General features: G+C 37.3%; 1 protein-coding gene across 1 annotated transcript in view; it reads left to right on the plus strand.

Annotated features, from left to right (window-relative positions):
- Positions 1-18827, plus strand: part of Thsd7b (thrombospondin, type I, domain containing 7B) — a 780466-nt gene that overhangs the window by 725894 nt on the left and 35745 nt on the right. The window contains exons 18-20 of the mRNA XM_013517433.1: positions 5242-5383; positions 7438-7553; positions 9635-9752. Of these exons, the coding sequence (XP_013372887.1) occupies positions 5242-5383; positions 7438-7553; positions 9635-9752 (376 nt within the window). The remainder of the gene's footprint in view (positions 1-5241; positions 5384-7437; positions 7554-9634; positions 9753-18827) is intronic.

The following is an 18827-nucleotide window of genomic DNA, read 5'->3' on the forward strand; positions in this document are numbered from 1 at the left end:
TATATATCTTGCATTAAATCTGTTTCTCTAGTAAGCACTGACTGGGACAACTACAGCTGATGGGCTTGCCTACATTTGCATCATTTGGGAAATACAAATGGCAATATTCCAATTCCAGCATCCTTCCTCACATTTTTGTGGAAGTACTGTATTCCTTAGGATAAAATTTCCTCAACTATATTTACCTACCTAAGGATTTATTTTATATAGAAAGGCAAGAAAAATGGTTAACCCTATATTTACTAGACTTAAAATAAGTTTTCTTAGAAGCTTTCACCACATGTACCTTTTAAAAATCATTATAAAGTCAGCTTCAGAAAAACTGAATGTTTTATTCTTTTCACTTATCAGCTATAATAACACACAATTGTCCTAGTGGTAGTATTTTAAAATGTGTCCCATAATATTTAAGGAAATACGTGGTGGTCTTTGTTAGCATCCTTGTTATATGACAAAGTAGAATGTTTTATGCCCATGTTAGACATTTCATTTGTCAGGCTTGGAGTCAGCTAGTTTTCTAAAAATTCCTGGGGCGAGGGTACAGCTCAGCGGTACAGGTGCCTGCCTGGCAAATGTAAGGTCTTGAGTTCAATTCCCAGTACAAAAAGATAATTCTATAAAAATTCTTGTTTTTTTCCAGTGGAAATATCTCTTCAGTGGTACAACAAGAGTTCTGGACATCTAAGGATGCTCACCTTATTGGGTGTCACTCTTTCTAGGCCACTTCAGGAAGAAGAGCTCTGAGATATTTATTACTATTTCTTTTATTTTGAAAATAAAATATAAAGACTATGATGTTTCCATTTAAAGTTCAGAACTATAGGTTCTGGTAGAGATATGAGGAAGGTGGGTGGATTGTCCTAGAAGGGAGCTTTGACCTGACAATGTTGAGTTGATTGAATCTGGGTGCGCAGACTCCTAAGGCTGTTCCCTGGGCTCTGTATATTCTCTTTGTGCAAAATCCTCCAAGTTGCCACTTTAATTTTTCACTTCAATCTGTCAGATGTCCATTCTTAGCTTCTGCTTTCTCCTGCCAGATGCTGATATCACCTGGATCCTGTCGCTTCAGTCCCTGCTCCCCACCTGTTCATAGTTTGGTGTTTATGGTGATGATGTCTCACTTAATTTCACTGAATGTTTTGTCTATTGATTTTGACTTTGATTTACTGCTCCACTGTGATGTGCAAAGAACTTCTCACATCTGTATCCCTCTCCGCCGGATCACTAAGATATTTTAAAAAAACAAACAAATGTATGTGGCGCTGTTTTAAAATCCATTAGACCCAGTTCTTTCCTACCCTTTGTCAACCATTGAGAAATAAGGCTTAATTTCACTAAAAATCACTCTTAGAGAGCTCTGCACTATTTTTCTTGTGCGATTGTCCCCTCATTTTTCCAAATATGAAACTAAAGTTCATAGAGCAGGTTTCCTTTTTCCCTTATAAGTTCTGTATGGAGAAACACAAGGCAATGAATTGGCCAAATGAGCAAGAGAACATCTCTGATGATTAGACAAGCGCTGGAACAGAGTAATAGTGTTGGTTTCTATTCCCCCTAGAAGCTGGTAATGCTGGGCCTTGGAGTCGTGCTCATCCCCAAAGAGAAAATTAACAGAATGACTTTAAATTTACAAGTACCTGGATTTATTGCAGCTTTTAAACTGTAGTAATCAAAAGTACGGTGATAGAAAAATATCAGATTGTACCCACACATCTGGATTTAAGTAAAAGATTTAATTAAATTACCTGTTATCTTTTAAATGGGCAAGTTACAACTCATTTATTTGTAGGTTTTATTAATATCACCATTTATTCTAGTATTCTGGGAAATACCATTTAAATGTTATGAGAAATGTACATGAATTGCAGAAAAGAGTATATTTCATCAACTATGCAGACTCTGAGAAACCCTTATATTGAACCAATGTGACCATGATCCGGGGTATTCTACATTTTCAGGTAATTTACACAAGTCCAGTTTGATTGCCCAAGAACAATGAAAACCTCCTATATATAACATAAATTTATTACTTGTAAACATTGGGCCAGAGGAAAAGAAAGTTAAGACATGGACTCTCCAAATAGCCCACAGGAGGGAATTCGCACATGAACACATGTATAAATACAGCAGGATCGTTGACTGGATGAGGTCTTTCTATTTATTATGGATGGGAGGAAGTCAGTGGAGTGTCACAAATATGACATCTGGTTTTATATTGAGGGAAGAGTACAGGTACTCAGGTCAGACAAGAGGCCTTACGTCTAGGGAGAACAAAAGGGCTGGGGAACGATTGAACTTTAAATAAATCCTGGTTTACAAAAATAATAAGTTAGAAAGTCTAGTCTCACAAAGGGGTTTATGTAGTAGAGACTAACTCCTTCTTATTGTCCATCTCCTGCCCTAGAAAATAAACCTTCTAAGCCTTGATCTTTAGAATAAAGCTAGTCTAGAGTTCGCTTTGGGTTTGTTCTCCACACATCGTTTTCTCACTTCTAAATTTGGGAAATTGACAATATGCCTTATAGAAATATGCCAGAGAAGAGGAGATCCAGGTTTGTGCTTGAGGAGTTTTGATTCAATACAGAAAACGTCAAGATACGAGTTTCCTTCTCTTTGCACTTAGCTGCACACCAATGGTCAACTCACTACTTTGTGAAATTCCTATGAATAAGTATCAGAAATAAAGAAGTTGAAACAGTACCACTTGACTTCCTATAAATAGCTATTAGAAATAAATAAGGAAGAACAGTAATCTATCACTTGTTCTCAGGCCAAGGACAATTTTTATAAAGTGTAGTGTTGAAAATAGGACCTAACGAGGTGGTGTCGTGCTTATGCGCTCTTGCCCTCCCCCTTCCCTCTTCAGTTCTTTCTGGGGACCAAGGGTTAGTAAAGAGTTAGTCACAGTATCGCTTTCCAATAACTCACAGAAAATTAATCTGTAGTAATTATAAAAGATTACATAATGTGAATGTTGCTTTAAGCCCAAGAGGATGTTTGAAATCCATCTCCAGCAAACTTAGACAAACTGAAACCTGAGGGAAGAAATGCTTAAATTGCATCAAGTTGCACCTCATAATCATCCGACTTTCTCACATAAGTTCAGAAGAGGATTTCTTACACAGCACAGGTTTCCAATTTTGGATCATTTCAGAGTTTACAATTTAAGATTAGAGAATTTCCATCTGTTTAATCTGTGTAAATTATGTAAATATTGTAAAAATCTGGAAAATCTGTTAAATCTGAAACATTTCTGGTCCCAAGACTTTTGGACAATGGATACTCAATCTGAAACTTGATGTGTGTGTGTGTATATATGTGCGTGTGTGTATTTTTCTTTTTAATTTCATGGCATAGACTAAGCAGATACATGCATATGTCCTTGCATGTGCTGACTTGATTCAGACATTTATTGATCATCGTATAAGTGCTAATGCGGTAGAACACTAATCAGAAGTTTGCATCAAGATAGCTACATTTTCATTTACTGGCAAATGACTTGTTCTTATTCTTGCTCCTGAGAATGAACACTGAAGTTAATTGTTAAAATAGTAATTATTGCTAATAATTACAGAAATAATCAATTAATTGATTAATCAAATAATTACAATTTGGCATGAGATTTTTGTGCATAAAATTAAGAACAATTGCGTGGTCCATCTTATCCATATAGAGAAAATTTGATACAGTTAAATGCAAATTTGCAACTACTGATGGGTTACTTAAATATCAAATGATGTGGGCATCATTTGATCAAATGTGCTTTATTGGCCCAAACTTTAAGATTAGAAGGGAAATTGCTGGTATTTTATCTCCACATTTCAATGTAATATAACAGTACCACTTTAATTCATAGCCAAGATTCAGTGTACAGGCTATATTCTTACTGAATATATGAAACAATAAAAGGAATTTGAAAAATAAAACATATTAAAGATAGATGGTATCTTAATTTGAAGACTTATTTCTCATGTGTAAAAATCTCTTTAGATTTTGCAGGGTTTAGAATTGCTTGTTATGGATGTACTTAATGCTACTTATTAAATACTGGCTATATATAATTTATATCAATATTCCAGGTAGTGACAAGAGAAGTAGAAGTCAAATCTATTATCCTCTAACGAAGTTGCAATGCAAAGGAGTGGGGTACACAAGGAAATGAAAAATGACATTAAAGGACATGTGTAATATAGAGAATATCTATACTGAGTATACATGAGTTTAGAGAAATCCCTGAACACGAGTGGAAATTTGCTCCAAAAGGAAGAGAAAAAAATGACATTATTACAGAGAACACCTTGAAAGAAGTGAGCCTTTATTAGTGCTCTGAGGAAAGTAAAGCACAGTTCAGAGGACATTTAGAATTTTGTAATAGAAGGAGCTAGAAAGTCTACTGTACGTAGAGCAGCTCATTGAGATGTGGAAAGCAAATTTTCCTGGCTCTAGAGGATTATATGAAGTGCAGCTATAGGAGGACGTGGGAGCCATGTGCATTTTGGTATTTTCATGAGGTCTTCGTAGGTCACATTAATACAATTATTTTGCTGAAAGAGCCATAGTAGGCAATGTCTCATGCCCTGTGGATCAACAAGCTTCACAAATAAAAAGAAGTTTCTTGTGTATTTCTGGCAGTATTGATTTCATAATTCCTTCCCTATTTTTGTTTATTCCGGGATTTAAAAAATAACATTCTTATTAAAATGCTCTGTGTGATTATTTCTGTTGGGTTAGACTATCCGAGGTCACCAGGACATGTTTTCCTTTTTTCCTTCATTTAAACACTCAATATGTATTGATTTCTTACCGTGTGGCAAACTATTTTACAGTATAGAGTGCTTTTAATTGATGAAAATAATTTCCATATTCCTGAAGCTATGTGGGAAATAGAAAGGTAGCTTTCAAGATATCACACAAAAAGAAGAGCTCTTAGGTGAAAGACAAAAAACAATATCGGGCCTGGGGATTTAGCTCAGCGGCACAGCGCCTGCCTCGCAAGCGCAAGATTGTGAGTTCGATTTCCGGAATCGGAAAAAAAACAACAAAAAAAAACCCAAACAAACAAAAAAAAAGAGAGACAGAATATCATTTCCAATGACTCATAAAATGGTTTTATTTTCAAAATAACTATGTGTAACACTTGCCGTAGTCTCTTTCATTTCATTGTTATATATGCGCCTACTTGAATACATATAACTCTGTACATTTTGTTAACTAACCCTGGATCCTCCGTGGTTTGTGCAGTCGTGTGACCCCCACACAATGCAGAGAAGAACTCGCTGTCTGCTGCGGCCCTCCCTGAGCTCAAGGACTTGTGCGGAAGATTCACAGGCACGGCCCTGCCTTCTTAATGAAAACTGCTTCCAGTTCCAGTATAATCTAACAGGTACAGTTGAAGTCCATGACCCTGGTCTTCCACCTGAAGACAGGATAATGGAAGAAATGTCTGTGTGTTCCTTCTTAGGCTTCAGGATGGGAAGGAGAATGGGTGAGGACTTACTATTCCATTATCCCTTTTCAGAAAGAAATGCCCAGTTTTTGACATGTATATGAAACAAGGCCACCTGGAAAGTCTGAAATACGGATGCTTAGAAAGTTTTGGCAGTATTTCTGAATAATGTTAATTGCACCATTATAAACTGAAGTAACAAAAATAACTAGCAAAAATAATTTACTAGTTAGAGAAAAGCACAATGATACTGTCATAGAGTCTGGTTTTTTCATGGCTTCTATTATTTCAGAAATTCAAGTTTATGATATGCTTTCTCTACTGATTTCAAAAGGAATGAATGAGAATGCAGACTGGTGAGAGATACATGAGAGGTAGTCAGAATCACATCAGCCTAGTTATTCAGCCGTTGCTTAGGTTTTTCTTGGGTAGCAGAGTGTTCAGTACCTACAACCAAAAAACTGTCATAGTAACATTGATCTGCTACCTGCCATTCCCTGCAGGAGTAAACCCACAAAAATGTCACAAATGTGGAACCACGTTAAATCTCAGCCTTGAATTCAATATTGAGGACCACACTGTCATATGCCTGCGGTGGCAAAGGAATCTCCTTTTCTGAAAAAAAATTTCCTCTGCTGGGACCACATTGGCACCGCTGAGATTACTTGTGCAGAAAAGCTGAAAGTAAATTCTGTGCTGGCTGTCTGATGGCTCTTATAGGAGAAAGATGATCTGTTACCTTTGTCCTTTATCTTTAAGTCCTTGGTTTTTATAGTAATTTTTTAGAAATTCAATGATGTTTGCTTTATTTGAAAAGCATATATCTTAAGATTGGTTTTACTATACATGTGCTTATTATTCCTATTAAATGCTAAAATCATTTACCAAATATGGAAAATCTTTTTAAAGAGGTTCTCACTGATATGACCAAATATTACTTTTCTACCCATGGTAACCATTGTAGTTTTTAAGTCAAATTAACTATAGGATCATTTATTCTAGCTCCATATCTACTTTGTAATGTGAGTAGCCAAATCTGTGAGATCTTTTCTTATGATGAAAAACTCAGTATTTCTGTTTGTCTTTTCTACTTTACTTTTGGCATCTATAATGCCAAGGCAAGCACTCCTCTTTACTTTTTGGAAATAAAATTAGTGCAGGTAAGAAATCTTAGCTACAGTGTATCAAACACACAAAAACTGGTTAGCTCTTGAATTTATTCTTTGAGAGCATTTTCAAATTTATATTCAAGACTGGTGTTTAGTCTATTCACGCTACTGGAACAAATCACCAAAGACTGAGTGGGTTTATAAACAGTAGAGATTTATTTTCCACAGTTCTGGAGGCTGGAAAGTCCAACATCATGGTGCTGGCAGAATTGGTACCTGGTGAGGGTCACCACCTCATAGACGATGCATTCTTGCTCTCTTACTTCATGGAAGGGTCAGTCAAGCTTCCTATGATCTCTTCAGTGAGGGCATTAATCCCAGTTAGGAGCCTTGTGCCCCCCATACCTGATCACCCCTAAATGTCCTGCTCTCCAGTATTACTATGTTGGCAGTTAGGATTTCAGTTCATGAATTGGGTGAGGGTAGAGGAAATCTTCAAGCTATAGCAACTGGCATCGTTTCTGAGTGTTTTCTCTCTCAATTATCTCTAACGGATTATTCAAAACTAGTTTCCCTTCACCAGCCTGATTGATGTCTTTCTTTCAAGCCAAAGTGAAACAATTCTAACAAACAATTTGTCCATTTGCCTCTGGAAAGTAAACTGAGAAAGATAACTCCCTTTTAGTTAATTTTTTTTTTTTAAATCTGTTCATTTGTTTTGCAAGAAAATAATTGTATGCTGCTTTCCAAAGCCACCTGGGAATGGTTTTAGGATTATTTACAGACTCTACATCTCCACAAGTGCAGACAATCAAAGGTTTATTGTATTTTGCTCACATGGCTGTAGTTTTGAACCTCACAATGGGTGATCCTGTGCCTTAGAGTGGAGCACATGCCAGCTGAGTGAAAACACGTCCTGCGGTCAAGGGGTCAGGACCCGCCTGCTGAGCTGCGTGCGCAGCGATGGCAAGCCAGTCAGCATGGACCAGTGCGAGCAGGTAATGAGTTTATGTTGGGATCTCACATTCATGGCTATTTCTCAGTATTGGTCTATAGTCCTATGGTGTATGATGTAGATCCCAGACTCATTTTTTTCCTCAGTTTAGGTTCAGTTAATGTAAGAGGAGCTGTCATAGTACATGATACCTCAGCAGTTTGGATTTGGTCAAAATGATGAGAAAACTATACTTGGTAACAAACTGTAGACATGGATGATTTTACTACTGTATTATGACTCCTTATTTTAGGCAGAAGAGTTACTTATGTATGTTATAAGCAATGTCCTTTCAGTGAGATGGACACTGACACTTGCTGTTGGAATACTCCATTAATTTTCTTAGTAAATGATTGCTGGATAATGGCATAATTGTACTTTTCTTCTCATCCACATAAAAGACTCCTTGTCAAGTTTCAAATTAAGGAATTTTGAATTTTTCTAGTTGTATCATTTTTTTCCCTGTGACAAGTTATATTTAGTTTGCACAAAAGCTATAGTCAGACCTGTTCTAAAGAAGTTGGCATTTCCTTCCCAACATATAAGTGAAAACTTCTATTGAGGAAGTTTAATAGACGTAAAGATGCTATCACACTATCAGGATCACTGAAACAATCTCTGGAATAAATTGGAAATAGGAGGCCAGTTAATTTAGGTTGCCACAGAGACTTTGTAACAAACCTGCAAAATGAAAATTGGTTCCATTCCTCCAAACATAGTTGGAGTATATAAGTGGAAATTGAAACAAAACAAAGCCTTCTTCACCTCTTGTAACTTCACCTTAAGTATGATCACAACATGCTCTCTAAATAATAGGACAACCACTGAGCAGGTTACCAACCCTGGACAGACAATCTAAAACTGGTTGTCCTACTTGGCCAACTCCCAAATTGGCTAATGCGGTCCCAAGGACCTCCACCAAGTATCAGTAACTGGTTTTATCATTTTATTTTTCTCAGTCTGTCTCCCAATAAGTACCTGCCACAGAAAAAATAAGTTAATTAGTCATCTACAATTCCAATATTTAGTATATGTGATAAATCTTTTAATAATAAGAAAGAGAAAAGCTATTTATTAATAGAAAATTGGTGTCAGGTTTCCATTCTAAATAGTTTATGTCCCATAAATATTTAAGGAATATTTTAAGAGTCCCAAATTACAATTTCAAGACAAAATAATACGAATTAACAGTGGTTGTTATATTACTCTCTTTAAATTAAAATTTAAAAAAGTAAAAGTCCCAGATTATTTGCCTAACTAAAATATCCATATTTCACAAATGAATCACAGATCCCATTGTAGTAATTTCTATTTTACTCACTTGGCAAATCATTATACTGTAATAATTAATTTTACCTAGATGGAGATGTATTACTACTATTTAACACATGTTGAATGTTAAGGTTTTCCTAATTAAATATACAAAAAGTGTATGATTCTTACAGCATATTATTTCATCATTATTCCTCTGTCTCTTAAGTGATTTATTCTGTCACTAAGACCTCTTCTACCTTGGCCATTAGACAACTGCAGATAGTTGTTGCTAGATGCTGATTTCAGAGAGAACACGAAGAAAATAAAGTATATCACCAACTTGTCCCACAATTAGGACCATGATTATATTTTCAGTCCAGTTGGTCTTCTTTATGGACTTCAGATGGGTTGTTGATTTTATTTTTATTCCTACTTACATTTTGACCTCACTGGCTGTTAATTTTGAGCCCGGTGTGTACCTTTGTCCCATACAGGGTTCCTGTATGTCATCCTTGAGATGTCATCCTGTGTCATCCTTGTTGGCTGAGCAACAAGACAGATCTCTGTGTCACACGACATTCTACTTTCCCAACACCCCATGGCAGGTCTATTCTAAAATTTAGGGCTTCATAAAAGGGAGTTTGGGCCAGAAAAATTTTATTTGTGAAATAAGGACAAGTATTTATCTAAGATAGGATTTGTTTTGTCTCTGTGAAAAGTGGGAAGTAATTTATTCAGATTAAAGAGTAGTCTTCCCTGTGAAAGAATTGCAGTTTGATTTGACAGTGATGTGATTTCTCCAGTGAAGTCACACTTCATTTCCATTTGCAGCACAATTTGGAGAAGCCCCAGAGAATGAGCATTCCCTGCCTGGTAGAATGTGTGGTCAACTGTCAGCTTTCGGGGTGGACGGCATGGACAGCGTGTTCCCAGACCTGTGGCCAAGGAGGTATTTGGGTTTCCCGATGTTTACTCCTACTAAATAGTTTAGTTTTTAAATATTTTTCAATATATGCTAACTTGATAAATGGGTTAATCATGGTGGCCAGCTGAAGGCAACATGAGGCTGATCCAGAGCAGAACAGAGACAGAACCTGGCTTCCTATCAGTCCAGTAAGGACAGGCAGACCTGATAACAAAGACAAATTCAAAGAGGCTGCTCAGTTCTTGGACAGTATTCATTCTGGAGATCCTCAGCTCCACAGTTGAAAAAACATCAGCCTCAGTGGGTTTGGAGAAAATATATATTAGTAAAGCTTTCTTCTGTGTCAAACGGTGCTCCCTCCAAATTATAATGGAGTAACATAATAGGGATTTACTTGCCCCCCACGTAAAGGAAGGGATCATGTCTACCTTAGAAAGTCTAGTAAGGGCACAAACTGACAGAGGTTCTGCCACTTCAACATCACCAAGTTACTCTGCAGTAGCATCAGTTGGTTCTGTGGGGATTCTTATGGGCTGGGGTGGAAGCATACATCTGATCCGTACATATTTTATGAGCCAAAATTTAGCTAACACCCCCACTTAGTGCGATCAGGCAGGGAGTGAGTGTAGTCTTTGGCAGCCAGCCACTTCTCAGCAACAATGTGGGGGGAAAGGAGTACGAATCTTTTGTGAACTAAGACCAATCACTGCCACAATGTCTCAAGCCTGCAATATGTAAGTAATGAACAGTGACAAGGGATAAAGGAATAGATTGATGCTCAGAAGCTAGGCAAGCAGGAGCGGCTGCACTCTAGCTACTCAGCTAAAGTAAGAGCAATGCTCGTGTCGTAGGAAGGAGCACGGTAAGATTATAACAGACTGCCTCAGAGTGGTTTAGGGTGAAACCGTGGTCTTGAAAAGGCTACAGTTGGTTACAAAGCAAATGTCAGAAATTTGGAGTTGAAACCAAGAGAGAAATCTTTGTATATGATTAGGCACCAAGCAAGTGAGGGCAAGGAAAGAACCGCAAATTGAAGGAGTCATGGAGTCAGGTGAGAGAAGAGATTGCAAAGATCTGGACCTGACTGCCTAGCAAAGGCACGGTTTTCTAAAGCAATTTCCTGGAATTCCCTAGACTGGAACACTGGCACCAGAATTCTGAGCTCATTTCTAACTCCCTGGCAAACAGATGTGCTGGAGTTCTTGATAATTCCCTGTCTTACTTGGAATTGTGTGAGGAACTAGGCAGGAAGCAGCATGGAACAGGGACTTACTATGAACTCACCTGTAAGATCTCAGAGAAGTCAGAGATGAAAATAGCCACTATGTGCATTAGAAACAGATAAGTAAGGAAAATTTAACTACTATTTAAATAGCATCCCCGGGGCCGGGAATATAGCTCAGTGGAATCACGCCTGCCTGGCAAGCACGAGGTCCCCAGTTCGATTCCTGGTACCAACAAACAAACAAACTAAAATAAACAGCATCCCCCACAATGAAAATGTGGGAATGAGAACTCCCTGTAATAATATGTCATTTCATACTTGACTGAGAGGAAAGAGCCTCAAGAAATCAAATAGCTTGTGCTAGCATAGATGACCAAAATTTGAAGGGTGGTCTATAATTGCTCATTTTTCTGGAGAGGTAGCATTGTACAGATTCTAATGAGGCATCTTCCTTATACTTGAGTAAATCTAGGTTTAAATTGTAGCTGTTAAGTAAATAACTTAAGATTTCTTTGTTTCAGTTTCTTTACTTATAAACTGGACATCATCCCTATGTCAGGGGTGCTGTATTTTGCATCTTAAGAATCTATGAAAAGTTCATGTATTAAGTGGTTAGGCTCCAGTGTGATATTATTGGGGAGTGGTAGCATCTTAAAGAAGTGAGCTTAGCGATGAGTCTGTAGGTTCCTGGGGACTTATCTTTGAAGAGGATGCTGGAACCTCAGCCCCTGCACTTTCTCTCATGAACTTCCCATCTGTGAGGTGAGCGGTTTTGCTCCACCACACGCTTCTACTACCATGTATCACTGACAAAGCCAAGGCAGATGGGCAGACCAGTGTGACCCAACACCACTGACCAAAATATGCCATCTGCCTGTAAGAGCTGATTACCTTAGTTATTTGTTACAGTGATAGAAAGCTAACACTGTAACTATTTTTGATTTGAGAACTAAATGATACGAAATTTAGGAAGATACTTAATGAAGCAACTGACACATTCTAGGTATTTAATACATATAGATTTCTACCTCTTTTTTTTACTTGCCAGGAGTAGGGAGGATTACAAGACTTCCTAGGATTTTTAAAGATTTTTTTCATGATGCAGCCACCCCCACCACCCACTGTCATATCTCATCCTTTTACTCCACTCAGGATCTATACACCAAGCTGCAGACTGACATTTTAAAAGTGAAAATACAATCAGTTTTTTTCCTATTGGTTTAAGCTGTCATTTATCCTTTCATTTACCCAATAAACAAATACATAAGTGCCAGGTATCGTTCTGTGTTTGGGGGATGCTATAGTGGATAAAGAAAAGGCAGTTTCCTAATTTCCTATAGTTTAATGTCTAGGTGATAGAGAACAGATAGTGAATAAGTAGGTAAAAGTGTGTGGTAATGAATTCACTGATGACATGCAAATGGGAGGTGTTACATTCATGATGCCTGTCATCAGAGCATTTGATTACTCCTCAATGCACAGGTGATCCACTTGCTTGTCCCACAGCCACGAGCATTATACTCCTCAAGCACCACTCCTAAGCTGTGTTACTCCCCCAGCAGTAAAGGTTACGAGAAAAATGGAGAGAATAGATGAAGTCTGTACTGTGAGCATAGCCCCCAATGCATGCAGGATCTTACCGGTGTTGTTGCTCTCTGTCTCCACCATGATCCACTATCCTACCAGCTTTGTCTGTTGCAGTACACTGTATTTCAGTCACACCCTTGAGGGCTTCAGGCTTCTTCCCACTGTGGTGCTTTCCCTCACATACAGCATTTAACCCTCATCCGCATCATCTCCTCCTCTGATGCCCACCATGCATGAATCAGTTGTACTGTCTATCATGCTGAAGGGTCGTCACCTATCTTTGAATTTTTCATGAATAGATTTCCCCGGTTCTGATGGAGCATGGCGTTTGCTGTATTCAAAGAATTTCAGTTAGCAGTTGTCCTTACCCAGGCAATTCTGGACCAATAAAGAGAGAGCCCAAAGGGAAAGAGGCAGTGTGCAGAACTGTGAGCCCAAAGGCAGCCAGAACCCTGCTAGTGGTTGGTTTCCCCTTTCTCTACCTAAATCTATAAGTTCTTAGTCCCCATCACCCAACCACGAATCCAGTGCAAGGAGAGAGAAAATCTATATATTACTATTTTTACATGAAAACATTAATTCTGGTGCTGTACCAAGTTACTGAAACATGAAAGATTGTTATGTGATTCTAACATACCACCTTTACAAATAAAACTCCGAATCATATGCTTAGTACCAAAATATCATTTTAATTTTAAAGCTGGTCTGTTAGTCTTGTGGACCCCTCAGACCCTGTTTGTGTATTAGAAACAAACAAAACCCCTTCCAAATATGAATCCCTTTGTTGGAAAAGGCTAGACAATTGTAGTCAGAGCATAAATGTAGCTTTTACAAGTCCTAGGATAATGAATAAAGACGAGCCTTGTAAGGAAAGACCTCTGTGAACTGAGACACCGAGGGACTAAAGGAGGCCTGTTAACTGCTAGGAGAAATCAAGCTCCAGAAAGGCTTGGGAATCATCTAAGTAATGTCCATTGCCCTATAAATATAAGACAAATTATAGATCACCTATGGATAGTGTTTGAGGTACAAATGGAGTAACTTTTGGAAAACTTTTGTTAACCTCTTGATGTCTTGATTCTCTGAATTTAAGATCAGAGAGTTTTAAGTTTTTTTAGGCTTTAAAAGCATTCCATAATCCTGCTATGTGACAAGCCTTCCAGCAATCTAAATGCATATGTATTTAGTTATTCCTTTTTTTCATTCAAACACAGTTTAAAATGTTATTGCCTGTTATCCTAGCATCTAATGGCATCCTCTTTCATTATTGAAAATGGCAATGTAGGAAGCAAGTAGAATATACTTGGCATGGAAAAGATAAGGCCGCGGGCCTTTATAAAACTGATCTTCTAGTGGAGGCTTGAATGGTAATGAAAAGGTGGAGAGTAAACAAGTAAACAAGTAAATAAGCACACAAAATCAAACATTCTGCGCTGCGCTGAAACCTAAACTAGTAGAGTGTTACCAGTGCGTTGCAGGAGAATGAGTGGTGGGGGAAGGAAGGCCACTGCAGAACTGATAATATATCAAAGTTAAATGACAGGGTGCTACCATAGCTCTTATAGCTAGTGTTTCTTTGCTAGGTTACTCCGTGTTTAATCTCACAAAGCTTTTTTGAGTATCTTTTAAATTATAGCTTCTATGTTAAGACCTGCTGTTAGAAAAAAAAAAATAACCATGAATATTTTTCTAAATATATTTCTTTATGCCTTATCTCAACTTTAAGAAGTAAGTAAATGAGCAGTACAAAGCTCAGTAGGTTGTATGAGCCCTCACTTTCTGAGCACCTGCCCTCAGGACTGTGCTGAGTATCTGTGGTTGCTGGATACCTTCCAGCCCTGAGCTTTTCCTCTATTGCAACCTTCCCTCTCCACTCTTCGCCACTCTTCCCTGGTTAGCACTCTTGCAGCAGACATTCGTGTTTCCAGGATGAGAGAATTCTGTATTTAAACCATGCCTTAATCCTCACGTGGTACGACCAGAAAACAATCAACAAACAGCAGTCATCCAATGCAGAAATGTGTGCTACCAATGAACTCATTTCTTTAAACAGACAAAATTCTAGAGCTGAAAAGGTGGGAGACTGTTGTTGGAAACATCTGGGGCTTGTCCCTTTGAAACAGTATTTCTGCAGGTGCCTTTTGTCTGAGCCACTTGTTTCCGCAGCTGACCGTGGCACTGGGACAGAGAGCACAGGAAAGATAACGCTTTACACAGTCACATGAGAGGAAGCAAATGCGTGATGTGCTTTACACAGGAGTCAGACTTCAGCACCTGTAGCTCTGAGCTGACTTCTTTATCAAAGACAAAATTACTTCTGTTTATGTGGTCGCTAAGTTGTTGGGCAAAACCTAGTGAGCGAACTTCACCATCAAACTCTCAGAAGCACATTGATCAAAGGGGAAATTCTGAAGTGAGCGCTCACTTCATTCTCCGAGTGCCTGAATTGCCTCTTTAATGTACAGCTGAAGCTTGGCATGTCTTTTCTCATCGTGTTAAAGATTTCAAGGTCAGAGTGGTTTGAATGCAATTTATTTCAGGTTAGAAACTGATTCTAAGCTTCCAGCGCAGATCTTTTTAGGGAGATTTCATAGATCAAATCTTGTAACAGGAGAGCTTAACATTTGGATTAGTCATGTTCTTTGCCTATTGAATTTTCATCAGGTCAGTGAAATGTAGAACTCCTAAATTTAGGACATCATTAATTATTCATAGTTATTATTTAATGAATAAGACTTTAAGACTGTTATGATTTCCAGATTATGTTATTTTCATCTTACATTTTTAATTCACTGTATATGAGTTTGTAATATTTTTCTATACTATATAATCCAGCCTGCTACTTGTGTCTCCCACATGGCATATAACTTTTCTGTCAATTTTAGCTCATGATAAAAAATTAATTTTTCTAGCCCCAAAGTACTACAAATTATTTTGGGTTTTTTGTTTGTTTGTTTGTTTGTTTGTTTGTTTTTTGAGACAGGATTTCGCTATGTAGTTCAGGCTTGTCCTGAACTCACTAGGGAACCCAGGCTGGCTTCGTGCTCACAGCAATCCTCCTCCTCAGCCTCCTGCATCCTGGATTACAGGTGTGCCCCATTATGCCCATCCTACAAAGTTTGTATTTCTGGGTTTTTTCCTTTAATATTTCAAGGTCAAGCCAAAAACCTTCACTTCTGGTATCTGCATAAAATTTGAGTGATGTAGTGTCCTGAATTAGACACAATGTGATAGTTAGTAATTAAAAAGTATTTCCTGGGTCAAGTAATTAGTTCCTATGGCAAGAGGATAAGAAGCTAGATAATGAAGTGGAGAAGAAGACTAGATAGGAAAGTGTTCTTATATCTTTGGGCTAGAATGTAGCTCAGCAGTGCTCTGAGTTTGATCTGAGTTTTAGAACCTACTTTTCCAGTGGTAAGTTGTGGAATTTTGAGCAGCTCATTCATCATTTGAAGAACTAATTTGTACTATTTTCTCCCTATAAAATGATGAAACATTACAGTGATTATTTTGTAAGAACGATTGGTCAAGGGCACAATTATTGATGCCAGGAGTATGTTAGTAATTTTTCATAACAGTCTTGTGAACTGTGGGCCTAATTTGCAGGTATAGTGATGGGCAATTTAGCAATCTGCCCAAGATCATACAGCTTTTCAGTTGTGTAGGCTGGATTTGAACCCAGATTTGAGTATCTCTAAAGGCCTGATGTGTTCTGCTTATGGCTCTTTGCTTATGACATTATATAAATATATATATACACACACACTCCTGGGTAGGTTACGTATTACTTTATAAAATTTTATATAATCTACTGATACATGTGGGAATAAGCAGAGAAAACAGATTTCAGTTAGGAACACGAAGTTATATTAGAGCTTTAGGAAGACCCTTTGAATTGTCTCCACTAAATACATATTCATCTCATTCTCGGTAATGTTGTATAACATCAAGCCCATCTACAGGAATGAAGCTACTTATCTTATGTAGACAGAATGTGTGACTCTCATAGTTTTGTCTATAAAAAGCAGACAGAGCACTCAAACATTGCCAAAAATCACTCTCTCTAACCATTACTTGTTGTATATCATGGAGATTCTTCACTGGCGTACTGTGAATAGATTACTTGCAATGCTGTATCAAGTTTTGTCAGTTTTTAGTGGGACTAATATGATTGTTTAAAGTAGAAAAGGAGAAATTCTGGGCTCCTTGTATCCAAACAAAGCTGAGGGTATTTAATCTTCTTCCCTTGAAAGACCTGTCCCACTCACTACTATATTTGAGCCTATCTTGATCTCTAAAACTGTGTGTTTATTACTTCCTTGAGTAACAAGCCTCATATATAGATGATCGAGGCTGAGATTATAGTCAGTTTTACCCTGAACAGCCTATGGAATCTTATCTGGCCTGTGTTGTGTGTTCTTTGGGTTGAAAGGTAGATGGGTGGCTGAAGCAATTTTCAGATAAGACATTGGATTCTTCTGTACAAAACAGCCACAGACTTTCCCTCTGATGAAGAATCATTACTGTATCTCCTGTCTCCATCAATATGGAACACATACATAAAGGTTGTCTTTAGGTTACAGCTTAGGTCTATAACTTTTCTCTACTCTGGAAAATAATCTTGACTTGAAATACATGTTCACCAAGGCTTACATTTAAAATAAGTAAAAATAAAAATTTAGATGACATTTTCTGAGAGGTGAAATGCATAGTTTCAGCCACTTTGTAATACATGTTCAACATAAAAATCTGTGTGCAAGAAATTAATTGCACCTTTTATATGCAATCAGATTTTCTACTGCTCTTGAAAATTTACTCTGATGAATACTCAAAAGCAAGTAAAGAGTTATCATAGGAGAAAGGTATTAGTACATTAATCTTAATTATATTTTACTGAAGAAAAATATGAAGTATTTGAATACAAGTAACAAACTTACTGCAGAATGTAGACCTAAATACAATTCTCAAATTTGTTCAAAGGACCTTAAAACAAAGCATCTAATACCCATGACACTGACCAGTGAGATTCATTGGAAAACACATGCTTTTGGAAGAAAGAAAACATTTGTTTCAATCCTCCCTAATTAGTGATTTTCAAAAACTATTTAACTTCTCTGAGCTTCAGTTTATTGTGTAGTAGAATATTAATAGCAGTGTCTGGAGCATAGACTGAGGTTTTGTCAAAGTAATTTCTTTGGCCTGGGGATGGGATGTAGGGAGAGAGAACTACCTTCATGGAAAGGAAAGTGAAGAAAGTAGGATAAGGAAAACAAAGAGCTAAGCTTCCCCAGTGTGGTGGCACACACCTATAATCCCAGAACTTGGGAGGCTGAAGCAGGAGGATCACTGTGAGTTTGAGGCCAGCCTGGGCTACATAATGAGTTCAGGGTCAACTTGTACTACATAGTGAGACTGTCTCAAAATAAATAACTAAATAAAAATAAAAATTAAAGGAAAAAGAGCTGAGCAATAATTTAATACATCATCTGTGTATCACACAGCACATTGTAATCACTCATATAAAATAGTCCCTCCTTCCATAATGGGTAGTAATTTTATAATGACAAAAATCATTGCACAGTAAACTGGTGTAACCACAAATATACAACTAAATTCAATTAAGAGATTGAACTGCCTGTTAATGAGGTTTTTTGCTGATATTCCTATGTTTCTTGTTCATTTATTTTGTCTTCTCCTAGTTCTTATTGCTGAACGTTATTAGGGAGTCGGTACCAAAAGTTTAAGAATAAATTCACAGGGAGAAAGAGTTGAAAGTATAAACATTTTATTCAATAGCCTATTTTTGGTGCACATTGGAAAAGACCACCATTAAATTGAGATTTGCCTACATGACATCCTAGCTTGTGCTTTTAATTTGGCCATCCCCTTCTAAATGTTAGCTTCCGAATGACCATTCCTTGCCAGAGATTACTCTATTCTTTAAAAATTCAGCTCACATTTCAAAGAAATAATGTCCCAGTGGAAAGCAAACTAGTAGTAATAGTATTTATAAATAGGCTGGACATTCCAAGTCTTTAACTATGCTACCATTACTGCTTTTACATCTCTACAGTGCATAGGAGATGATAGCTATATTCATATAAATTGCTCAGATATTTTATTCCATGAACTATTTGATGTTAAATAAGTTCTTTTTGTATTATCTTTATTAGTATAATTAGTATAATTATCTTTATTAGTGTAATTAGTATAATTTAGATATACATAATGATCACATTTATCTTAGGGAATTTGTACCTGTACATGATATATCCTGATTCCTCTTT

The sequence above is a fragment of the Chinchilla lanigera genome, unplaced genomic scaffold (genome assembly GCF_000276665.1).
Source record: "Chinchilla lanigera isolate Chin_1 unplaced genomic scaffold, ChiLan1.0 scaffold00039, whole genome shotgun sequence".
NCBI classification, from domain to species: Eukaryota; Metazoa; Chordata; class Mammalia; order Rodentia; family Chinchillidae; genus Chinchilla; species Chinchilla lanigera.